The 26,775-nt window shown below is 39.9% G+C and overlaps 1 protein-coding gene across 3 annotated transcripts in view; it reads right to left on the bottom strand.

Moving 5' to 3' along the window:
- Nucleotides 1–26,543, bottom strand: part of PARP8 (poly(ADP-ribose) polymerase family member 8) — a 163,407-nt gene extending 136,864 nt beyond the window's left edge. Inside the window, exons 1-3 of one of the 3 annotated variants that reach the window (XM_074357970.1) lie at nt 26,525–26,543; nt 25,393–25,494; nt 24,392–24,446 (exon numbers count right to left, since the gene is read on the bottom strand). In XM_074357970.1, coding sequence (XP_074214071.1) covers nt 24,392–24,446; nt 25,393–25,483 — 146 coding nt within the window. In that variant the 5' untranslated portion in view covers nt 25,484–25,494; nt 26,525–26,543. Of the gene's footprint in view, nt 1–24,391; nt 24,447–25,392; nt 25,495–25,581; nt 25,844–26,524 lie in introns of those variants that run through there. The other 2 variants (XM_010966306.3, XM_010966305.3) reach the window with 2 other exon arrangements.
- Between the last annotated feature and the right edge of the window lie 232 nt (nt 26,544–26,775).

Below are 26,775 nucleotides of genomic sequence, written 5' to 3'. Positions count from 1 at the left end.
CAAAATTTGTATATATTGATGGGCATATGCAGAATAGATAAACAAGATTATACTGTATAGCACAGGGAAATATATACAAGATCTTGTGGTAGGTCACAGCAAAAAGAAAATGTAACAATGAATATATGTATGTTCATGTATAACTGAAAAATTGTGCTCTACACTGGAATTTGACACAACATTGTAAAATGACTATCACTCAATAAAAAATGTAAAAAAAAAAAGACCTATGAAAATATTTTGCTCTTCTACTGACAATACCAATCATTAATTAATGAGCACCCATTATTAGTCAAGGTTACAGAAACTACCCATTTGCTTTTGTGAAGTGTGTCTAACGAATATTCAATTAGCTAAACTGGTCAGACTCCAAGAATCATTTACAACCTAGTTCACTGCTTTAGAAGGTCTGGATGACTAAGCAGGAACCTGGACCAGATTGTTACCTTTTTCATTTTCTAAGCACCCAGGGCACTGCATCAGGTAATGGTCCTACTTAAAGCTCAGGCCTCCTTGAGCATTGACAATTCAGCATGTTTGTCAAGACACTGGCCACTTGTATTATTCCCCCTCCATTTTTATACTTGGGAGCGGATTATTCCATACAGAATATACAGTCAGGTACAGATGGCCCCAGTTTCAAGAAGCTGGACTGAAAGCTTATAGTTAAAACCAAGGTTCTCGAAGCCACCCTAAAAAAATGCCTCCAGGACACCAAATTTTATAAGCAGAGCTGAATCCTCCTCCAACGAGATAGGTTGGTCTGAGACTCTCTAAGGAGATTTTGATCAAATCCAGGAGAATAAACATGAAAACATATTCAAATTGACTACCAATTAAATAAATGCAAATTAAAACTATAATGAGATTCAACTTGGTGTGTATGGAGCTGGCAAAAATTAAAAAGAATTCTCACATCCTTCAAGAGCTAAGTCATAAGAGTGCTGGCAGGAGTGTAAATTGGTGTCACTTTCTAAGGGCAATTTCGCAACATGTGTCAAAAGACTCAGAATTTTCACTCTAGAAATATATTATGAGTTAACAGACAAGCGCCAGAAAATGTAAGTACAAGGATCCTTGTTCACCGCAGGATACTGAAAGCAACAAAAATGTTCACAAATGGTAGCTTCAAGCATAAAATATGTTACAGGAAGGGGTTATAGATAATTATTTATTGCTATTGCTAGGTGGAGAAAAAAGGCTATTTAACAAAACATTATTTAGGAATTTAGGATAATCCTTCTTTATACATAATAAATAAGAGTGAGAGAAAGAGAGAGCAAATGCAGGTGTGTGTGTGTGTGTCTGTGTGTACAGAAAAATACACTGAAGATATCAGACCATTAATCCATGATCTGTGGGTGCTGAAACTAAAAGCAATTTTACTTTCTTCTTCATAGCCTTCTGCATTGTCAGGGCTATGAGAACAAGTATGCATAAAGATATGGGCAATGTAGATATGAATATAACAAACGAAAAAAGTTTAGAAATTTCTATAACATTATCCAAGACTTCTATAAACATTATTATGTTCTACCTTGAAGAAGGTTCTGACCTCCTAAGAAAATCAACACAATCAGCAACACCTGGACAGAATTAATTTCCTAATGGCTTCAGAACATGGCTTCGATTCAAAATGCTGGCTGCATGTAATCCATCCTGTGCCTGGGGATGCTTTCGACTGCAGTGTTAGACGAATGAATAAAGGGGAAGAAAACACGGGGCCATAATAGCGACTGCCCACGCTAATTCAAGTTTTATTTGAGAGAGGCCATTTACAAACCAGTGGGGGAAATCACTGGTCAGTTGTAATAAATCCTTAAAAGGAAAGGAAGAGAGCATTTAAAATAGTCCTTTCATTTATTGTCAATTGACAATTTAGCTTAAAAATCTATCAATTGCATTTTAGTTTGGTGATCATCTTGACAAATGCTATGTTTCATTTATATAAAGGATTCCTAAGGGCAGTCCTCAATATCCTTATAATAAAAATTTTAAGAGCTCTTCTTTTCCTGGGCCAGTCATTTAGAGACACAGATAAGAACAATATACATTCTTGCCTCAAAGAATATAAAGTCAAGAAGTAAATTCAGGCAGGCAAGCCAAAAATTATAAATCACTGTTTAAACTGGTGTAACAAAGAAGCATGGGGTGCCCTGGGAGTGCAGAGCAAGTGCCTCCAAGACCCAGTGTGACTACTTAAGCAGAATTTTTAAATTGTTAGTAAGATTTCGTCAAATGGATGAGAGGTAAAGGGTGTTAATTTTTACCATCCTGTGGAAGAAAAAGCAATCATGGGGACAAAGGAGTTTCCCATCAATAGGACTGTCTAATTAGGTCCCAAGAGCATTCACTCCTTCATTCAAACGTCGTGATCATCTACTTTAACTCGGGCACTGTGCTAAGTGAAAAAGAAACTGTTTTTTGCATTTAAGGAGTATAAAAACAGAGTCACAAGTAGGGAATTTTAATTATGAGGTCACTATACATATGGTTAAGTATTAGGGGCTACAGTAGCACCTGGGAGAGACACATACTCCAATCTTGAGAGTTTCTGGGAAAACTTGGGGGAAATGACATGAAATTGAAATCAAAACAAACAGGAGTGAATTATGCAATATAAAAATAAATATCAAAAGTAAATAAAGTGGTGAGGATTAATGAGTTACAGCTAGGAAAATCAAGAGATGCCTGATCACAAAGGAGCTTTTGAATGACATGATGACGAATTTAGGTTCACTCTGTGGTCACCAGAAAGGGCTTTAAGAGGAGGAAATAATATAATATAATATATTATATATAGAATATAATCAGATTTATACTTAAGATTATTTTGCTGTGGGTGGAATGGAATGGAATGGAATGAAGCAAGACTGAAAGGAGAGTCACTCGGAAAAGGCTTTTAGAATAATCAAAGAAAGGAATAATCTGGTGGTCAGAACTAAGGTAGAGGGGGTTGGAATGGAAAGTTGCCACCACTCAGTATCAAACATTTCACTGACATTAAGGAAGTAAAAAATTTGATAAGAACGTGGTGATTGATTATACGTACGGAGTGTGGGCAACAAATGCATTTCGGATGCCACCCAAGGTTTTCACATGGGTAAACATGTGAGTAGTGAGTAGTAGAGTCATTCTATGGCACAGGAACTTGGGACAGGGTAGAAGATGAGTTTCGTCTTTGACATATTTAGTTTGAAGATTCTTAAAATGTCCAAGTTGGGGTGCCTAGTAGACACGCAGATATAAAGAACATCGATCTGGGCTGAAAAAAAAAGCAGCAGGAATTCGGGAGATCTGAGACATGACAATAATGAGATTAACTCAACACAAGGACATTGATGGAGATTTCCTGGGATGGTTGGAGTAAGCACAAATGAGGGAACAGAAGGGAATGTTAAGTTACACTGACATTTAAGGGACTGGAATAGGAAATGGAGCCCATAAAAGGAGGCAGCAGTCAGAGATGTGGGGTAGAACCAGGAGTCCATCACGGAGGCCAAGGGGGAAGAGCATTTCTAAAGGGAAGCCGTGATTAACCCTGTCAAAGGCTACATTTGAGCAAGTCAAGCAAAATAGGAGCTGGGTCAATGGAGCACAGGAGGCAACACGAGATTGCTGTGCAGCTGAAGGGAAAAGCCAAGGACGGCAGGAAAAGAACACAGACACTTCTATCGGAGAATTTGGCTCTGGAGAGGAGGAAAGCAGGAGCAAAAGGAGAATAAAGAAACAAGAGAGGGTTTTTTGCAGGCTTGTTTGCTTTTTTTTTCTTCTTCTTCTTCTTTTCTTGAGACAGAAAGGAACTGGTGAGGAGAAGGTGGATGAAAGATGTGTTCCAGAGCGCACAGGGGGATGTCAGCACGTGGGCCACATGCTCCTTTTCCAGTGACATCGAATGACTGAAGATGGGATGATCAAAAACAGATTAGACTGGGGGTACCTGGCAAAAAGTAAAAAGAGCTACTACCTTTTGGTTACTGACTTTTACGTGAATTTTGATGGCATGTCATTTGGAAGAAGGTGAGGGAATAAGAGGTTTGAGAAGGGAGGTAGAGAAAGAGTAACTACTATGGAAAACAGGAGAGAGAGCTGAACAGGGAGACAGATGGTACTTGTGTCTCACTATGCAATATCCTTTCAACAATTTATGTAGTACCTGGCATGTGAGGACCCAGCTGAGGTTGGAGATCATATGTTTAGGAACATTAATTGTCACTCCTGGGTTTCTATCTGCAGAAATGCAGATCAGCCTAGGGAGAGGAGTGGAGTGGGGAGGTAGATAGATCTTAGATGGGGTTTAACTAGATGGGTCCAACAGAAAGCTAAAAGGACACAGGAGTTGAGAGGATATTGCCCAATGGGTCTTTGAAATGACAGAACAAGGCTAAAAGGGGAAGGAGTAAAATTAGGGAGAAGTTAATAAAGAAAGTAAACAGGCCACGAGATCCAGGTCTCGATGAAGTGGTAGTAACACTGTGAGAGCTGGACAGACGGCACACTGACAGTGTCAGAGAGTGAGGCATGTGGGTTAAATATGTCAGAGTTTAAGCAGTTCTAGGAGACAGCAGGTTTCAGGGTGTAACAATGAGGTGAGTGGCTAAAATGGTTAGGATGTGAAAACACTAGTGTTGAGAGAGCCAAGAAATTAAGAGGCCTCTGCATATCAAGAGGTCATCAATGTTTTGAAGTCACTGGTGTGCTGCCTGGATGTACGGTTGACTGGAAAACTGCAAACTGGGTGTCAAAGTCCTCAATAAATGAGGGAGAATGACCAGGAGTTTGGTACAGACCAGCAAGAGGGAAGGGAAGGAGGTGTAGCAAAAGCATCTGAGCTTTACAACAGCAGAGGATTCTGCACAGAATGGAAAAGAAAGCACTGGGGGACAGGTTGGGGGGGTGTCTCTTTTCCTCTCTCCACATCTTTTCTCAGTGGCTATTCCAGCTTTTTTAATCTCTCTATTCCTCTAACTTCCTTAAGAAAGAAACGGAGGATGTCAATTGGGAATCCTTTTCTCTTCTTGTCATCTTACCTAATTCACAGGTCCTAGCTCCCAACTGTAAAGCCAAAGGGTCTGAGCCTAAGAGCAGCTCTCCTGAGAGGGCTTCAGGGAGAAGACAACTTCAAGGAGGGCCCAGTCTCCACCTAGGGCTAGAAACTGACAAGCTTTAGTGTGTTAGCAGCTAGAATGATAGATTGTTTCCAAAATAATCTTTCATCAGAAAACACCTGCAATCCAGGTGCATGGCGGGTGATATACCTCACTGAGGAATGATCTCAATCCATGAATTCCAAGAAACCATTCTACCAAGTAAGTTGGGTGAGGGCATGAGTTAGTCCCCAGGAACCTCACCAAGAGTTCAGAAATCACAACATTTTCCAAGTCATAGAACAATATAGCAGGTGTAGTAACGCTCACCCATTTCCCTTTGCTCCCCTTCCCTGTTACCCTTAGAGCTGGGCAGGTCTACATGACGGCCTGAGCCTGAGAGGAAGACGTGTGTCAGTTCTGGGCTGAGGTTATCAAAGGCCCCTGGTGAATTCTCCAGCTTCCTCCTTTCCCTGAAATAGAGACTAAGCAGGGTGTGTTTCCAGATAACGTGCATAGATGATAGAGGCTCTTCAATCTGACTCCCCAAGTGATTATATTGAGCCACCCCAGCAAAGGGTATATCCATCTTTAAAGAGTAAGAGAGAAAAACCTTAGGTTGGATTTGAGTTACTTGGTTACTGCAGCGTAACTAACCTACACTCACTAAACACAGAAAATGTCCATGTTGGCCAAGGAACTCTAGAGCTGTGACTGCTAACAAGAGTAGATGGGGTGGGAAAAAGGACAGAGCAGCCAGTTTCAAGTTTCAGGCAGCCGAGCCTCCTGGAAATTCACATATCAGATAACTGGTGGACTAAAGAGTCTCTTCCCTGAAAGGCCAGAGGGTCAAACAGCAGCTTAAGAACCCCCAGGAACAAGATAGCATCCTTTGGAAAACTCAGCAAGAAAAATTATTCATACTTAAACATCTTCCCACACACACCCCATTCCTTTGACACAAACAAGTAAGTAGTTCTGCATCATATCTGCTCAAGATCAAGTGCACCAAACCAATCAGATCATTTTCTTATTTGAGTGCCTTGGGCCACAGCTCAGCCAATAATCTATCAAGATGTTCTTAATTTTCTTAATTGACAAGGCTATATAATAAAAGGAATAAAATATATGTAACAACTCATCACATATAAATGGTTTTCTTTCAGTAAAGAATTTAAATGCTACTTGAAGAATACTTGATGAGTCAAGCTAGAATTAACTTCTAGGCATTATATAAATATTAATTCAAAATGTTCATAATTACATTGTATACAGAGATGAGAATTATCTGATTTTTAATTCCCATCATTATTGGTTTAAAGTATTAATATGCTACATTTGTGAGTTTGAAACCACATCAATAATGTAAGTTCAAATGAACTGCAAAATATTTCCAAAAGAATAAAATATTTACAAATCATTATCTCCACCATCTGCACTGGAAGGGCGTGGTTCATTTTGACATAATCTGTTCTATTTCCCAATGAATCTCTCCTTCCTGTAAAGTCTCTTCTTATGCAACGCCTGCTCACCAGGGATCTTTGAGGTTCCTGGCAAAAATACTGACAGCAGTTCCAGAAGTGCCCTGGGCACACGCAAATCAAGGACTGTATTTTGCTTGTTAGAGGTGTGTGTCAGAGTGAACTATTCTCACACAGCATACAGCACATTTACTTGCTTAAGATAAGTCAAACTATTTCCTAGGTTTTCCAAGGCCAAAAACAAACAAACAAACAAACAAACAACTATGAAATGGAATGGAAAAACTCTCTCTGGTGGACTTCGTGGTTGTCATACCAACAACATCTATTCTCTTTTTCTTACAAATGTCCCTACTATTCATTATTATTATGTCTTATCTTCCTCAGGATGGTTAATTTGGGGACACCTAATTTTACCCCTGAATCTAGCAATGGGACATGATTTAGGCTTAAAATAATCAGCTTCTGAAAGCATCTCCCTTGTCTGGATATGGAAGACGAAAAAACCACTGGAGTTGCCTGCAGTATCTTGCAACCCCTGGAGTAAGTGATGTGTACTAGATGTGGAAGGCAAGAGCCGACATTTGGAAAGAAACTAAGTAGTTGAAGACTTTGTTAAGCCCTGAACCAATCAACCTGGAAACTCAATTTACGACAGAATCTAGAGTTAGGTAACCAAGAAAAGTCTCCTTTATTTAAGCCAACTGAGTTGGGTATTCTGTTATTAGCAAATGAGGGCATCCTGACATACACAAATGTCAAGACACACAGTTCTCATGTGGTTTTCCATGCTCTGAGAGAGTGATCTATAAGTTCCAGAAAATTTGGCTTATTTAATCCCATTCTCTATTCAACTACATATAACATTTTAAACTAAATGAAAAAAAACAAAGTAGAAATACTTTAAAATTTGCAATTTTGAAAAAGGAGCTTACAGTCTAGAGCAACTGTTTTAAGTGGGATAGAGATGTTAAATGATTCGATCTTCTTGGGGATGGAACTGCAGCGGAACCACAAGTCCCCTGCTTGCCTAGCAAGAGCACCATTTACAAAGAGACTTCATCCCACTCCTGCTTCTGGGAAAGGAACAGGAGGCAGGAATAAAATATGTACCATTTATGACACTTACTAAGCTCCTGGCTTTCAAAGTAGCCAAACTGAAAAAACCATTTTTAAAAATCCATACTATAAATATGGAAGTCAAGTGAGTCCTGGAAACCACTCCTGACACTAGTTCACAAATAACATTAGGTTAGCGCCAAAATATCACCGTAAGATTTCTGATGGGCTCATGTGATTTAAGCAGAAGGTGGATGCTCGTACTCTGTCAAGGCTACATTTAGGCATTTCATCATTTTTATAACATTACATAAGATGAAGAGAAACAGAATATATGAATATATATATATATATAAAACTTCAGTTGTCACTTACCGTTATTCATAATCCAGTATTTTTTCAGCCCAGCCCAGTACATCGACATATCTGAAGTATTTGGCAGTGACACAGGCTCCTGATTTCAGCACTATTATTTTCCTTCTCCAAACACAAGAACCCAAATTGAGAAATAATCAAGGAGATATATTCTCCTCTTTTCTATACGAATTTAGGAAGGAGAGTATTTCTTTCCAAACCCAAAGGAGAGAACCAGGCACATTACAAATTTATCTTCTTTTACTTGCTCAGACTGAAAGGAAAGATTAATATTTTCAGCTAGTGGTCAAAACACTCACTCATTAGTTAACTAAAAAGAACCAATCAACTAAAAAGAACCAATCAACTAAAAAGTCACCTAAGCTAGGAAAGTTTCACCAGCCTCTTTGGAAAATAGTGCGCATTTTTCTACAAAAATAGACTATAAATGCTTATTGGAAATGTCTAAGTTTAAGTTTTTGATAATTAATGTATATTTTAACTCAAATTGTGGATTAAAGTTTGTTTCTTTATTGCTAATTAAATTATATGAATATTATTCTTTCTAATTTTAAACTTTCTTTTTTTAAATTTCTCCTTAGTAATATTTTCACAAATAAGTATATGAGATTAAAATTACTCTCAGTGTGCCATCTAAAATAAGACCTACATATTGCAATGGAAGAAGTAATGTGTAAGGAGTTCAGTTTGGTTTACTATTATAATTTTTTTTGAGTAAGAAAAAATAGTGCATATAGCACTGATTATAATATAGAAAAAAATAAAGTCATGTTGTGTCTCACTTACAGTAGAAGGTAGAACAGTTCTAAATTTAGAAAAGAAAAATGAATTTACAAAGTAAAAATATGTGTCCGTGATGTTAGTCAAAGGTGAACTACTGCTGAGATTGGCAATGTTATACCTCTGCACACTCATATTATAATGGAAATTTTTAAAATAAAATATAAGCACAATACATAATGAGGGCAGAAGTCACCCAAATCATTCATCTTTGTATTCCCAGTTAGGGCACCTGGTATAATGTCTTCACTGTAATTGATATTCAACAAATATTTGTAAAATGAATGAATAAGGAATGAATGATGAAAAAATAACAAATAGCTCCTCTGTCTCCTGGGAGTTCAATGCACTACTTTCTTTTAAATTTAATTAATCCTCAACGTCCTTGTAAAATAGCCAAAGGGAAAATGTATTTGCATAACATCTGAAATTGATGAAATCCATGAGAAGGGTCAAAGAGCTTCCTCCAAGTAAATAAAGCACTCGCACTCCAGACAGGACCGTGGTACTTAAATCATTTCCTAGGTGGCAGGCTTTCAATCTGATCCCCTGCTGCATTAGCCACAGGACCGCTCCTCCGTCTCTTCAGGATAAATCCTGGATCCCCGAGTTTTGCTGCTAATCCATTCTCTCCACCATTCACTCCATTGCCTTTAAGTTCCTTTCACTCCCTCCCCCTCCTAAACCACACATTTCCAGGTCAGCCCTAATTTGAAGCATTCTATCTTGCCTTCCCCAAATGTACTCACACTTATCAGACCATATGTTCCAACATTAGTTCAGGAAAAGGGGGAAAAAAATCACACTTGTATATAAGAGATCAAGAAAAACAGTTCACCAACATTTGAAAACACCATAAATGCACTACGTGCCCCTCTGCTGATACACAGCTAAGCAAGGAGTAGGCTACAAACACATCCTATCTTCACTATTCTTGAGGATACCACTTTTGAATTAGAAGTCTGATACAACATTTATGTGACCTAATTTTGAAAATTTAAAGTAGTATAAGACCTCTAGGCTTATAATTTTGTAACAAAGATTAACGGGACCCAGGCAAGCATAGATTATCTCTGCTGTGGGAAACTGGCAATTTTTTTTTTACTTAAAACACCTGATATTAAAAATGCCAGATTCCTCCACTTCTGCAGTAACAAGGTGGTTATCACACTGAATATCATTCCTGTACTTTCTCTCCAGCAAGTAGAATTAATATTAACACATGAACTGAAAATGTTAAGTGACTATAAATAAACCCAAATGATTTCATTAAAATTTAGCTTAGCAAAACATTACTTTCATATTTTTGGTAGAAAATCTTTTTATTCGTATTAAAATGCAATCAACAACATACAAGCAAAGGAAGTGGCATCAAATGTTAGTCGCCACTCCCCACCCCCACCCCCGGCTTGGTATGTACTCAATTATGCTTAGTTCAGATCTTGGTTTCTCCACTCCGTAGAAGTAGAGAATGTACTGATACTTGGGAAAACAAGCTTCTAATGGCATAGTCTCACTCAAACAGCAAAATTCCAACCATCTATCTAAATACCCACCATCTGCCAATATGACAAATGGTACTATGTGTGACATTTATACTGCTTTGTAACCAAAGCTCTAAGTCAGAGGATATGAAATAATAATAACCATAAAATTAAGCACAGAAGAAAATAAAACATACAAAATGATTTTAAACCATCAATAAACATGTCACAAGGCCATGTCCTTATGCTCCCTCAGGTCCCTGAACAAAGTCTGTGACATTTTAGACATGATTCTAACAGGTGTGGTTATTTGGTTTCCAATCACATCAAATTACAAGTAAACTGGAAAAGAAGACTGGGGTGTGAGGAGACAGGAGAGAAACTGGAGGATTCAGGACTGGAATGTTCCTTAACCAGGTCACAGCAACTACTGGAATAGTTCCCCCTTAACAATCACACCACATAGTTTGCTTTTTCAGTTAATCCTGAACTCACAGACTTTCAACTTCAGGTTGAAAGAAATTCTGTTCTGATCTTGAGGCTCCCCTACAACTTCGAAACAAGGACTTTAATTTTATTTTGGATCAACTGCTTCACAACTAGTTGAAATCAGAATTAAATTTTATCTGAAGCTCTTAGACAATTTGAGCTATAAGAATAATGAATCTGTAAATCTGCTGATAGATACCAAAGAGGAATATTCACTCTCCTTTTCAGCTACCCAGTGCTAATCCCTCTCATTTAAGTAAACATGATCTAAAAGATGCTTAAAAGTTAACTATCTACAACCAGGATAATTAAATGACTTTTGCCTCACAGACCAGTGACCCAATAGCCCTTCAAGAATGAATGGACTGGATTCAAAGCCAAACTCACTCAATTTTAAGGAAAAAAAATTCAGATATTGGGAAAACAAATCTCAATAGCCCAACTGAAACAAGAGGTGACTTAAATGTGTCATTAAATTCTTGTAACTTAAAATTTCAAGAAAAAGCAGTATTTTCTAATGGGATCAGATATATTTTGATTCTTCTGTTCTTATAGCTATGGTAACACATATTCTTTTTAGTTGGAACTAAGACTCACTCATGTCCTATTTTAGGAAGATTATCTATGTAAATTAATTTTTAAGAAAACAAGGGTTTATCTTTTTGAATTCATGAAAAAAAGAAGATAACTCAGCATTCCATAAAATTTCAACCATTTGCAAAATTTCTAATACACTTCAAGATATTCATGTACTTTTCCAAGTAGGGGGTATCAAAAATAATTTTTGCTTGTTTATTTGAATGAAAATGCATGGCTTTTATGAAAATCAGGCAGGCCCCCATGTCCTAACAAAAGGATACAGGACTAATGGATCTGTGTCAATATATCAAGATTTCACTTTTTTATTTAAATTTGATTTTGTAATTCTGTTCTCTTACCACATACATGGCTTCCAACGTCACTCAGAAACCAACCCTTAGAAAGAGGAAGGCTGAGTTACTGCAATATGGAAGGCATGTGAAAATGAAACACACTTCATGATACAGTGATGTTTTTCTTCATTGGGCGTATATGATCAACACACTTAAGCAAGTTTCAGGGGGGAAAAATTCAACTGATTTATTTGCCAATTGGTATTTCCCTTGAAAAAATTGATTTCCCCAGGTTTTAATTGTGATAATAGTTGCTCTTTAAGAATTGTAGATGTATGCAAGTAAAATACACACTGTAAAAGACATGCACACAGAGAGATAGACAGACAGATGAATGAATGGAGGAGCAGTAAGAACACAGACGGTTTACAAATGACCTTTATGCTCATTTACCCTTCCCGTTTCCCACCTCGCCTGTTGTAGCAGCTCCAACAGCCGTGAGAGTCATCGTGAAACAAGAAAGCACATAGGGTGTGAGAAGCAGAAGGGAGGGCACTGTGAAACATAAGAACAGCGGGCACTGATCCAGGGTAATGGAGGAGGCAGAAGGTGTGAGCCTAGCGATAAATATGTGGTCCTTAAATATCCTCTCCCACAACATCTGAAGAGCTTTCCCTTTTATTACTTGCTTAAAATTAATTTAAATTACAAACAAGTACTTTAATTAAACATGCAAATGTTGAGGCAATCCGGGCTATCAGAATGTATCAAGTTATTCCAGCCACCCAATTCCTTCCAATGGCTTCTCTAGCTTTCCTTTACATGGACGAAATGAGAAATCTCCTCGGGACCAAAATGTGAGGGGTAATTTAGAGGTAGAAACTAGGAATGATTTGTCTATTCCATATTACTTGCTTAGTAGGACTTTGTTTTGTTACTGAATTTTCTTGATTGTAAGATTCATGTTTTTAACTTATATCTCTAAAACTTATACCAAAAGAAACTTCCTAACCTCTATGCAGGAAGAAGTTGGGACAATGTATCCGCCAGGGTCAGCAAAAGTGAGAACCTGGCCCTCAACAGAGCATTCACCTCATTTGATTGTCACCCCTGTGTCACCTGCACTGGAATCACCACTTGCCTGGTGGGTAAAGCTGTGATACAGCCCGGAAATGAGTTGTTTTTTTTTTTTTTTTCCTATGGAGGAGGAGGGCCCTTACATGTCAGACAATGCAAGAAAAGTCAGGAGGAACTGCCAAATGTATCAGAATATATGAGGACTTTCCAAAGATGGGAGAGGCTGGTAAAATATGAGGGACCTGGCAAGACAAGGGCTCTCGTGGTGGCGCTAAAACACATTTTAGCTGATCTTCCAGTGAAACTACTTAATTTTTACTATTATGCAATTCAATGAAAGAAAAGGAAAAAATACAAGGTTAAGCAAATAAGAAATGCAGACAAAAACCTATAATTTTTCAAATTAAAAAAGGAGGGGGGCCAACTATTCTAAAGTATTTTGAAGATCAGGAACCTAGAACTTGGGGAAGGAAAACCAGTATCACTGGAATGCTCTGGTGATCTGATAATGGCCAAAAGTGAGTCTGGAGAATCTTTAGACTCAAAAAATAATGAAGGTTTAGACTTGGACTTTGACACACTGGGAGAAAAAAAAAAGAACAGCATGTAGTTATATAAATGAACATATGCTACTGCTATCTTTTTAATTTTTGTGTATACTCAGTAAAGTTTTTATTAGAAATTATTATTCAATGATAGTGCATCTTGCAAATTAATGCCTTTTTAAATCGAGGAAACTTTGCATTTCTTAATCAATTAGGGCAACTGTCCTACCAAAAAAAGGGGAGCATTTTTCTTTTCCTTATTCTGTTTGTTCATGGGGTCTGGACTGCAGGAATTAAAACTGGGCTACTGCTGCGAATGATTGTATCAAGTACTGCCTTCTCTGTCCGGTCCTGTGCTGGACACTGCAGGGAAGCCTTAACTCAGGCCCTGGATGGTCAAACCCTGCACATTCCCAAGAAAGGTCTGTCTTTAAGACTGGCCCTTGGCCAGTTCCTAGGAAATGAGCTCTGAGCCCTTGGAATATTCTGCTTGAAGAGTGTTTCTGTATGCCTACAGTCTTGGGTTTGTTCAGACAGTTATGCTAACAAATATGATTTATTGTAAACACCTGTTTTTGCTCTTTGGCTGGGGTCTGCGTAGTTGAGGTCAGTCACAAAGGTGCAGCCTGCCTATGTGACTAACTCCTAATAAAAACCCTGGACACAAAGGCTCAGGAGGGCTTCCTTGGTTGGCAACGCTTTGCATGTGTTGCCATACATCATCGCTGGGAGAAGTGTGTGTCCATGTGACTCTACTGACAAAACACTTGGAAACTTGTGCTGGTTTCTCCTGGACTCTGCCCAACAAGCTTTTGCCCTTTGCTAATTTTAGTCTGTATCCTTTCATTTTTTTTTTTAATTGAAGTGTAGTTGACTTACAGTGTGTGTTAGTTTTTGGTGTACAGCATAGAGATTCAGTTACACATATACATGTATTCTTTTTCATATTCATTTTCATTATAGGTTATTACAAGGTATTGAATAGAGTTCCCTGTGCTATACAGTAGGAACTTGTTGTTTATTTTATGTACAGTAGTTTTTATCTGCATATCCCAAACTCCTAATTCACCTTTGGTAACCGTAAGTTTGTTTTCTATTTCTGTTAGTCTATTTCTGTTTTGTAAATAAGTTCATTTGTATTATTTTTTAGATTCCACATATAAGTAATATATTTGTTCTGCTCTGACTTACTTCACTTAGTATGATAATCTCTAGGTCACTCAATGTTGCCACAAATGGCATTATTTCATTCTTTTTATGGCTGAGTAGTGTTCCATTGTGTGTGTATATATACACACACCACAACTTCTTTATCCAATCATTCCTTGATAAACACTTAGGTCCAGATTTTGGCAATTTTGAGTAAAACTGCTATAAACATCAGTGCAGATTTTTATGTGGACATTCAATTTTCAACTTCACTGAGGGTAACTACCAAGGAGCAAGACTGCTGGATCACATGGTAAGAGTAGGTTTAGTTTTCTAAGAAACTGCCTAAACTGTCTTCCAAAGTGGCTGTACCTACACTTTGCATTTCTATCAGCAATGAATGATAGTTCCTGTTGCTCCACATGCTGGCCAGCATTTGGTGTCTTCAGTGTTCTGGATTTTGGTCATTCTGATAACTGCGTAGTGTGAAGCACCTGCATTTTGATTTGAAAGTACATTTGAATTTAACATTTTGCAGAATATACCCAAAGGCTGGATGTCAACATTTCTCTGTTTTAAAAAATCCTTTTATGAAACTACCACCCTAAGCAGATTTTCTCCCGCCAATTAACTACAGTTGGAAAGAATTCTGTACACATTGGCCATCAAGAATTTAGGATACTGGAAATTTTAAATTAATGACATAGGAAGTCAATACAGAAAGCTCATACTAAATCACACTAGTATGATTTCAAAGAAATTAAGTTTAAAATCTTTCTTAGCCCAAGTTTCATCAATTGGGGGCCAAATTCAGCCGAGAATATGCATCGCTGATTGAAATCTACTGAAATCACTATTTTAGGCTGGTTTTCCCATTAGGATGGACTGATTGAGAAAGAACCAAGAAAGAATGTGGCTCACAGTGAATTATTCAAATTTCTTTAGCTTAAAGTGAATATGACAAATCATTAGAGGAAACATACCAAATTCTGTGGTGATAATAAAGTAATGTCTGCTTTTCAGCTGGAGGGCCTAACATTTTTTTTTTTTCCTGCTGCACATCTAGCTGTGGTGCATTTTAATGAGAAAGGATGACTGCATCATCTTTTATCTATGAAGCAGATTTTAGCATCCTGCTTAGGTCTCCCTCATGCCAATATCTAAGACCTTGCTCTTAAGATCAATAACATGAATGCATGTAGACAGACAAATATATGAGCACAATCACAAACTCAGTCTGAAGATTCTGCACAATGACCTCCAAATGAGAGACCTAAAATTTACTAGATTCTCAGCATGTGTTCCACTGGTTTCCCTGGAATCACAAAAGCTCTGGAATATTCGTATAGAAAAGACGTCACGTGAATCACTCTGAATACAGACCTGGCCTTGTGTCCCCACCAGCAGCGCACTCTAAAGCCGAGGATTCCTTCTCCATTCACATGTTACCAAAAGTAACCCGTGGCTGCCCAAAGGTTAACGACTGACACTGTCTAAAGAAAAGGGAGTTTGCTTCCTGACTAAAGCTGACAAAATTCTGAAAGATGTGTTAAAACCCCTTCAGTAATCGTCTCACATGGTCACTGGAAGGAAAATGAACTTACAAAATAGATACCCTCATTGATCTTTTAAATGTAATTTGTCAAAGAGAGACAACATTTAGGTAAATTCCAGATTTCCCTTGCCATGAACTTCTTCAAAATGTACACTCCATCAAGGATGGCTCCCAAGAAGCTGTACTGCAGTCAAAGTGACAGAATTTAAGAGGACATAATCAGTCCTTCTGCCGCACAGAATCATTATCTGCCTCTAACCCTTCCTTATGAAGCTGACTTCTAATCATGTGCCAAAGAGGGCCCTGCGAGCTTCAGTGCTTTGATCTGAAGAGTTGAGAGCCCTTATCATAAATGGATTCAACACAACTGAGAGAGACCCAGAGAAATAAACCCTCGTATAGAAATGCCAAGTGCCTTTAACTGAAGCTTCCCTTGTCATAAAGCAAGTTCTATAAAAATGACTGAAAATAAATTCTTCGGGGCTCAGTGTGAATCGGCAATTTTCATTTATACTGTACTGTTGTTTACTTGAAAACTATTTTTAATGAATAAGACTCAGAGTTTGCCAGAGTGTTTTCCACAAAACAACTCTCTTGAGATGGTCCAGATCTGTAATCAAGTAAGTCTGAAAAACCCTGAATGCTTCATTCACCTCGTGGGTATGCATAATGCACACTAATCTATAAAAGGCCCTAAAAAGACAACCATTAAAATTGTTTAATATTGTGTAACTAAACATTTCCCAGACATATTTGGCCACATACCTAACATCTAATTAATCAGTTTGGGAAATGCTATCACATAATAGAGGAAAAATATTACTGTCATTTAAGAAATACTAGGAAAAACTATATTCTGGGCATTCTGCTGGGAACTGGAGTTCCAGTCTTTAAACAGAATATTGATTTTTTTCGTGACTTACTTTATTTGACTTCTTCGTTCTTTTAGACAGCTCTGTCCTTAACAGTATTTTTGTTTGTTGTTTTCCAATTTTGTATGAACTTTTTTCTTCATAGATGTGAAAGTCTAACAAATGTAAAGTAGTTATATTAGTCTCTGGCTCAATTCTATACTTCAAATACAGTGAATATTCTACAAATGATTCTTGGATAATAACCTGTATCTGCTTTCTAAACAAAACAGTGATAAAAATCCAAATAACTACAGCACTTCTGAGCTGGTTGACAAATCCTAATACTTTCAGGCCATTGGGAAGGTCTTTTCAATCTGTATTTCAAAGTGTGAAGACCATCCTGGGGAAAGTCAGTTAGCAGCTAACTTTCTGCTCATTTCTGCATAGGGAAAAGTGATCTGACTGCACAAAGGTTTAAGTGGATGTCTCTTTCAAATTTAACATTGACTGAAGTGGTATCCTCCATTTAATACCAAGAAGGTGTCAGCCACAAACCGGATGCCATCAATATGCAAATAAACTACAATCAAGACTTGTTGTTTCTCTATAACAGATTGGGGATAATCTGTTCGTACTCTCGTCCCATCCTCCTCAGATTCCATTTTGTCTTCTCATTTCCACCTTGTTCTACTCAAAGTCTCACCAAGTCCTCTTCATGTGCATACATACATCATACATTTTCACAGAGATGCCACTTGTGGCCAAAGAAAAGATTAAATGAACTGGTCTTTATGATAATAAAAGCCATAATCTTGATAGCCAAACCAAGAATACTATGCAACACATGTTACCAATCAATAAAACCTGAACAGCTGTATATGTTTAATGCACTAAATTAATGTAAACTGCTGTTGAGTGGAGAGATTAGGTCAATAAACAAACAGCAGTAAGTCAGTGTTTGAAAGGCTGAGAAACAGATGAACGGATGGGGAAGATGGCTCTTGAAAGCCAGGAATGGGGTTTAAATTTGATATGAAGAAAACTCTGGCTGCATTTGAAAGCTTCTGAGCAGGTAAATGCTCTATGATTAAATTCATGCTCAAAGAGTGCAGGTATAAGTGAACTGAATGGGTGAGAAGCTCTTAAGTATTTTAAGACACTTGGTTAAAGTGACCTAAATTAAGGAGATCAGGGCCTCAACGAGTGTCGACATGGGGTGAGGTGAGATGCCACAATGATAACTTCAAAGTAAAAGTCAGGGGAGCTTCAAAAGAGGAAAAGAGGAAGATGGGATACCTGAAACCTGAGACTGTGATTCCCCACACTAGGCTCAAGTGATGTGATACTGACCAGGGAGAGGCTGGGAAGAGAAGCTTCTTTTAAAAAGGATGGCTTGTTTTGATGCCTTGAGTTGAAGTGGCCAGCAATTCAGTGAGATGACTGAACAGAAAGCCCAAGTTACATCACAACAAAATAGGAATGACAAGCCTCATTCATACAAGCATATTTCTGATTAGTCTTTCCTGGGGGCACGTGAAACACAAGATTTCAGAAATTTAGAGAATGAAAAAGAAAATGACATGTCAATAACTTGATCGAAATTCGATTCTGGCAACTGTCTTAAAGCGAGGCTTATCTACTATAGCACAATCTATCCAAAAGCAAATGTGTGCAGAGGATTACAAAATATTTTCAGGACGGGTGAAATTTCACTTATATGTATTTTTTTTTAATGCTTCAGAGAGAAACGATGGGGAATTTAAATGGATTGGTCCAATATTTGCATAAGGATTCCTCAGCCAATGTACATAAGTTCACCACTATTAATGCTCAGCAGTGGGCTCGGGCACTTCCCCTGCCAACCAGTAGATCTGCAACACTGCCCCTGGCAGACATCCCACCAGCAACAGCAACCCTCCCCACGCCCAAACATTCCCAGCCACTCTAGTCATGCCAGTGCAACCCATGTGCCTTAAAACCTTATATAAACACTGACTTCCACTGGAATATACCTACTCTGCTTCTTACTAACTGTAAATAAGCTGAACTACCCAAGCCTCAGTTTCTTTGGCTATAAAATGTAAAGCAGCTAACAAAATACCTACTGGTCTTCTTTGCTGCGAGCACAGGATGTAAGGTAGGCAAAACGCATAGCAGGGACTATGCCCAATAAATATGATTAGTAGTAGTATTTTAATCCATGAAATAAATGGAGTTCAAATTTTTTTTAATATATAACCTTCAATAAAGTTAAACTTGTGTTAAATTGGTGGTTATTTTAGGTCAGTGGTTTTGAAACTCATTTAATAATGAAATCTTTTTCAAAGAAAATGTTACACGGAACAGCAAAGAGCTAGAGCAGCTATAATTCACAAAGGGATACGGAAGCCCGACTCTCACTCAGTCTTTCAGCTTCCTTCACACTCCCTTCCACTGGTCACCCCAAGATTTCCAGGTAGGTTCCCAGGGCTCCAAGGAACATACTTTTTTTTAAAAAAAATCATCATTTTGGATAATAACTGATAATAACCAAAAATTATGCAGACAATAATTGCCAAGAAGAGTATTCTAAATTTTTTATTTAAAAAAAAATCATTCTTTTTATTCTGACACCTTCAGGAGCACCTGATGGTTTCAAAATAATTACACATTTCAAGATTTTAGAATGAGAATGTACTTCTTTCATAACGAAAATTGATGAATCTTTCTGAGATGACGGAATTACTTCTCCATCCTCCCAACACCCCCACTCCTGCAGGCAGATACACACCTCCTTTCTAAGACAGTCGAAAGAAAAAAAAATGTACTTTAGCATTCAAGTAGATCGTCTCTTCCCATAGCATCCCATGAGTAAGGAATTATATACTGGGAGCCCAGGTGGATTAGGGTCCCTGGAAGATGTGCTTGATCACCAGACTGCTGTTGATTTTTTTAACTTTTTACTTTTAGAATCCAAACTCTCCAGTGTACCACAGTGCCCAGAACTCTCTATAATCCTAAGCCTCTGTGTTTGTCTGTCTCCTGAAAACATCTGAACAAGGCTTATAACTTGGGTAAGCAACTTCTGGATTCATAAGAAATTCCATTCCAAGTGGTATCACCAGACTGGGAGCTTTTTGAACTATCTGAGTCTTTCTACAGCTGGTCATCTGAGTTAGGGAACTGCTTCTCACCTGCCAGAAGGTGTTCTGGCAATTGTTTAGTAATTCACTGTATATGTACTTACTGAGAAAATATATTGTAGTGGGCAGCAAGCCAGGGACTAGGGAAACAGCAATGAACAGAACAGACCCTCCTCTGGTGGTCAGACAGATGATTAAGTAAACAGGTGCTAACAAATACAATGTGACAACATGATTTTAGAAACACCTCACAAAACCAAACAGGGTAGGGCATGCCAGGGAAGGCTTCTCAGAGGAGAATTTGGCTTAGCAAAGCCAAATCCTCATTATTGAGAATAATGAAATAATGAAAGCTGACTAGGGTTGAGAGGTGGGAGGGTAGGATGTGGATGGACCTGCAAAGGCCCAGGAGGAAGAGAAGGTAGCTTGTGATCTGAGGGACATGCTAGAGTACCATTGTTAGTGTCACACACGATGGTCCAAAACAGTTATGGGGACAGAAACTCCTAAGAAGGAACGGTGCATTTCAAAAGATGTCAAACTATCCATGACTACATGAAAAAGTGTCTATTCATACAACACAGGGTGTACATTTACAGACGTCTCTGAACATCTATCTCATTATAATCCAATTTCTAATTTATTAATAACTTCTAATATAAATATTAGATTCCTTATCATGCACACCCTTGATTGGAAAACTCCTAACTCATTAAGCATTTCTTTATTTTCATATCCTTTCTAAAGCCAAGACATTAAAGTTATATCCTTGGGTGAAAAACAGGGAGGTCTCAAGAATATAATACAATCTTTGGATACATACATTTTACATGCATACAGACATAAAAATTCTAAAAGAATAAATTCTAGTATGTTAATATAAGATGGAGAAATCATATTTTGTAAATTTTCTTCTTTTTGGCTTATCTCTTTTTCTAATTTTTTTTTTTTTTTTTTTTACAATCAACACTTAAAGCCTCAGTTGTAACTTCACAATATTTTCCTTGCTAAAAGCTCACAATCAAGGAATTCCATGGGATCTGTGACCAGGCTTATGGGGCTCCCCCTGCTCTCTCCTCTTGACTCTGCTGACCTCTGGCCCCAGGCACTCAGCTGCTTCCCCACCCCCTCAGTAGCTGTCATCACTCACTTTCCCCCTTCCGTTTCTTCTATCACTAACTGCACAACTGACTGCAAGCGAGATGAAGGACCAGAACCCCAAACCTTTATGGTCTTAAGGAGTCTACCGCCAACCAAAACGGGAGAAAGAAAGAGGCAGGAGATCACAGCATGACAAAGTACAGGGAAAGAATGACTTTTGCACAAACTCACAAATTGTATACAAGTTGAGGCGTCTGGTTTACAGTTCTTAGCACACCCCTGAAATTGGGAGGGAACGTTTGAAAGGAGTCTATGGCAGACCCTGGACCACTGACAACTGTGGAGTTATTCCAAGGAGTCCAGAAATCAGAGATGTTTTAAGGAATGAATTAATCGTGCCCTATATACCACAAGTTTTCAAGCATATGTAGATGATATTAATAACCAATTCTCAACATTTAACATGTTGCATTATTTCTCAATCAAAAGACACTAAAACTACAACTCTCAAGTAAACATCTGCATAATTTTTTCGATGTTCAAGTGTCTCAAAGACGCTAGGAACACAAGTGCAGAGGAAGGAGCACAGGTCTCAGAAGTGTGACAGAACAGGGTTTTTACAGCAGCTTCACAATTTCACTGAGCAGATTTGAGCATGTTTTCTAAACTCTCTGAGCCTCAGTTTGCAAATCCAAAACTGAGGATAATAATAATTCCATGAACCTTCCCATTAGGGAGAACTAAGTGAACCCAGTCTTCCAGCAGACCATCTGCTCCCCCTCAGTTCTGACCTAAAGTCCACCCAGGCAGAAGAGCAAATGTTAACAGGCCCTCTGCCCCTCTGACAACCTCCAAATGAAAGGCCAATTTACTAGGCCAGTGGCCAGCCCTGACATGACTGCCTCCTGCCTCTCCTTTTATTCATAGAAGCATAAAAGAGGTACATGGAAAAAGAAAAATGTCTCAATGTTATTTCTTTTTTCTGGAGAGTAACATGTAAGATCAACTCTTGTCTTAAGACAAAGTGTAATTATTCTTGGGAAGAGTCAGAGAGGAAATAGCATATTAAGTTTTATCTACAGCTTTAACTGAAAATTATTCTTGAAATCATCTCTTGAAAATAAATGTTCTCAATGGTTTAGATGAAATGACACTACAATATAATTCAAGATAAACATGTACTATCTCCCCATAAGATCCCTACCTTCCTTTAATCAGGAAATAAGTCTAGTTTACCTGAAATGAACATTATAATTATTAACTGAACATTACAGGTTGACAAGTACATTAAATCAAAACAGACCATTATTATTTGAATTTTAAATGCCTGATTGGCACATAGCAATGAGAAATACACAATAAATACCAGATTCTAATGTAGTTAATGAAGTTCATGAAAACAATATTTTTTCTTTCAGAAAATTTATCTTCTGCCATTAGCTACAAATCTGTAGTTAATGTAGTTCATGAAAACAACACTTTTCTTTCAGAAAATTTATCTTCTGCCATTAGCTACAAATCCATTAAAGGTATTATAATTACTATACTAAAGCAATCTTTTATACATAATTTTATGGAACAAGCTTTTGAGAAGACAAAGCAATCACATCGACAGTGGTACCAGCTATCTTTCTTCTTTAAAAACAGGTTATCCACATTAGCTGTGCAAATCCTCTCGGGTATCGAAATCAGGGGAAAAGTATCTCTTAGGTGGGTTAACAAAGGAAATATCTCTTACTTTAAGAGCAACCATGGTGTTTGTTCCTACAGTGAAAACTGATGTTATCTCTATTAGTTAATGATTCATCCCTACCTCCTGGCCTTGCTCCTGGAGGCATTCATACCTTCTGCACCTCTTGCTGTGTTAACACTAGTTCAGTTATCTGCAGGTAAAGAATCTTAGTGCAGTATCTAACAGATCTTAAGAGTATGGTTCACTCCCTCCTTGTACAGATAACTAAATCGTGGCCAAAACATTCAAGCACCTCATTGAAAATAATAAAGCTAGTTAGTTGAAAAGCCTACCCCAGGGCTTTCCCAGTCTACACCTCTCATGAGACAAACCACCACTGTGAAACAGACAACTCAAGCAGGTATGAACCTGATTGTATGCAGAAATGTTTTCAGTTTTAACTATTAAAACAATCCAAGAGCTCATTAGTCATATACCTACATCTTCTGGATAGTAAGTGTAGGAGCAGCATTAATTTAGTTGAATCTCCTCTAATTTAATTATTCTTTTCATTCATAAAAAAATGATGGTGCTACAGGAAATTTAGAAATAATATAATTTTATTCTCCCCCAATAAGTATATATTATATGTTATATTTTCAACTAATAAATGAAATCAATATACTAATCTTGAGGCTTACAAATACTATGCATGTGGGAAACGTGATAACTGTTTCAATGAAAGCTTTTTTTGAGATGTACATTGCAACACAGATCCTAAGCATTTTTTAGATTCGTATCAATCCCAAGCTTTTTAAAAATCTATTTACAGAAAAAAGCTTCTTTTGCAATATGTAAGTTCATAAATGTTTCCATTAGCTAAGAGATATTTTGGAATGTGATCAAATGGTACTGAATGTCAAGCCCTAACAGCAAGGCTAAATCTCTGACAGTTCTCATATGTGGCCACTGCTCTTTTAAACCACTGTATCCCCAAAGGGCTAACAGGGAGAAAATTCTACCTTAACAAGTGAAGACAGGAAGGCATATTTTAATGGTTACTTTTCACTTTAACTCTACCTCTTAAACACACAATTGGATTTGGGCTTCTTTCACACTGTTAACATAATATATGCATCTTTCATTCTTCTCTCTCAAGAAAGAAGTTAAACACTCCAGCTACATGTAACTCCCAAATTCTTTGCAACTAACTATGAAAAGCAAAATAAGACTCCTTAAAAAAAAAAAAGTATGGAGAACTGGCAGACTGCATGTTTATGTTAACCTTCAGAAAACATGCAAACCTGCAGCCCCTACTCACCAGAAAAAGCATCACATGTGATCAAGCTATTCTGTGACATCTTTTGTCTTTTATGCCCAATATTACGGTTTGGCACTCGCCTATGTCAGCCCCTAAAGCCTCAAGAACAACCTGCTACCGTAGAGCAGCTTTAACCTGAAGAGTGTGAGAGTTCCACTCACGGCCTGTGGCATGATCTTAGAAACATTTTAATCAAACGTATTTATTGCCCCACTGCTCTTTAAAACCGAGGGACCTCAGGCCTGGGATGTAGCTAAAGGACAGCAACAAGAAAAGAAGAAGAAAATACACGAACACGGAACATGCTAAGAACAAAGGAAACACAAGCTTGTGAACAGGAAATGAAGCAACTCTATACACATAAATACCTTTTGGGGCCGCCAACGTAGGTGAAAGTAAAGGTGGAGTCTGAGTATCTGAAATCTGAAACGAAAGTCTTGTTAAAAGCTACCCCTTAAGTGGATTTTTAACCCTGGTTAAGCCTTGGGCCCCCTTATCTGACGGAGCCAAGTGGAGGCCTGGCGGGGCGGGAGGCAAGGGCTGTAGAGTCCCAAGGTCCGCTCTCCGCGCGGCGCGGGAGGGGATGCTGCGCACCCCAAGCCGGGTGCCGCTGGAAGCCGCCCCCCGCAACAAGTGCCGGGTGCCATAGCAACGGCGGGAATTTCCCGGTCCCGGCGGCCGGAAGCGGCCCCTGCCGAGCTCGCGGCTGTGAAAGCAAAATCCAGTCCCTCTCCCGGGGGAGCAAAATGGACGAAAGGCGACCCCCAGGCAGGGGCGCCAGGCGCCTCGAAAACCCCTGGAATCCGTTCTCTTTCCGGAGCAACGCACTGCCAGTCAGAGGGGACTGGAGGGAGCTGAAGGGGCCAGAGATCGGCCCAGCGCTGCTCTCCGGGGGGGGCCTCGGCGCCCGGCGCAGCCGGCCAGCGCAACGCAGCGCAGCGGGCTCCATTCCCGGTCGCCGCCGCCGCCGCCGCTCAGCCCATTGCGCAAACCCGGCGGGTCCTACCCGCCGCCTGGGTCGCTGCTGCTGAAACCCGGGAGGCGGGCTCGGACGCTCCGGGTGTCCACTGGGGACTAAAATACAACGCACGGCCCCTCCGCCAAGACCCCCGCTCGGGCCACCAGGGTTCTGCCCCCAAAAGTGGGGCTGCCCCAGAAGGGGGGAAGGGGAGAGGCTGGCGCCCCCTCCCCCTTTTGGCTCCCGCTCTCGCTGCAGCAGCTGTTGCCAAATGAACCCCGGAATGGGGACGTGCAACCCACCCTCCGTCCCCAGCCACACACGTCGCGGCCAGAAAGCTGGAAAAGGGGGTAATGGGCAGGCAGAGGAAGCTGATGCTGGGTCCGAGGCTCTGGAAAGGCGAAAACTCACCTGCAAACAGGCAGTCCTTCTCGGCTCTGGACTTCTGGATCACGACGTCGATATCCTTCTGAATTCGCTCTTGCCTTGAACACATCCCCATTAAATAAATCCCTGGAAAAGAAGCAGCCGCTATTTCCACCCTACCCCACCCCCCTCTCACGCTTCCAGCTTTCGTAAATATTCAGTTAAAAATGAAACCTCTGGCCGAGGCAGGGGCTGAAGGCGAAGTGGTTTCGGAAGTGATCCCGGGTGAGAGAGGAGGAGGTGGTGGAGGAGGAGGGGGAGGTCGGCTTTGCATTCCCAGATGTGACCGCCCAGCTGCTGCTCGCCGCTGCTGGATTCCAATTTCCTCCCCTCCTGACAATGGATGGTGATGACACCGAGTCTCACTTTCTCCCTCCCCCGCCCGGACCAACGGCCGTGGGGGGCCGAGGGTGCTGGAGACAGCCGGAGAGCGATCACCGGCGGGACGGCGGGCGCCGACCAGGGGCGAGCCCCGCTCCGCCTCACGCGCGCACACCCCTCGCGGCCCGCACGCCGGCCTTCCACACCCGCGCACACTCGCGCCCGCGGGCGGCGGCGGCCGTGCCGGGGCTGCTGCGGCGCCGCCCGCCGCAGACCCTCCCGCGCCCGCCGCGCCCGCTGCCCAGTCACCCGGTCCCGGCCGCCGGGGCTTTAATAGTATCCGCCATCCAGGCGCAGGGTGGATTCCCCAGCCCGACCGCCACTCGCGCCGGGGGCTGAGTGGGAATGTCGGTAGTGAAGACTCCCTGGGGCTCCCAGCCTGCCGCCACCCCCCCACCACCACCTCCACCACTTTTATGAATTCGACTCCACTTTCGGAAGGAATTATGAGTCATATGGAGAACCCAAACCCGAGTGGCTGGGAGGGGGAAAAGGAGGAAAAGAAAAATCGTTAAAGATGGAAAATAAATAAATAAAACGAACAAGTCTTTCCTTGTTGCCACATCAGGCAAGATGGAAAAAGCCTTGAAATGACTCCAGACGTACACCCTCCCGTACCCTGACTGCCAGAGTCTTTTTCTCCCGGTTGGAAGTAGTTCAGCCCCTTTGGAGCGCCCTTTAGGAAACACAGCCCCCTTTGAGGGACTTTAACTTGCAGAGATTCAGCAGTTCTTACCTCCTCGGTATTTCCGTCCATGAAAAATTGGCAGAATCAACTGCCACGTGCCAGGGATCCCCTAAAGGATGGATATCTGTTTGGTTTGTTTTAAAAAGCCACCTTTTTTGCCAGTGAGTCAACGGAGAGCTCCTACAAGCCGGTTCTCTTGTTTAGAAATGAGGTACTGCTCTGATCCTGTTCTACCTAAGGACACCTTGGTAGGTGCCCTGCCTCTGTGCTGCCATCTGCCCTAGCACAGGCCTCCAGTG

The sequence above is a fragment of the Camelus bactrianus genome, chromosome 3 (assembly GCF_048773025.1).
Source record: "Camelus bactrianus isolate YW-2024 breed Bactrian camel chromosome 3, ASM4877302v1, whole genome shotgun sequence".
NCBI classification, from domain to species: Eukaryota; Metazoa; Chordata; class Mammalia; order Artiodactyla; family Camelidae; genus Camelus; species Camelus bactrianus.
This window is presented reverse-complemented; position numbering and strand designations above follow the sequence as displayed.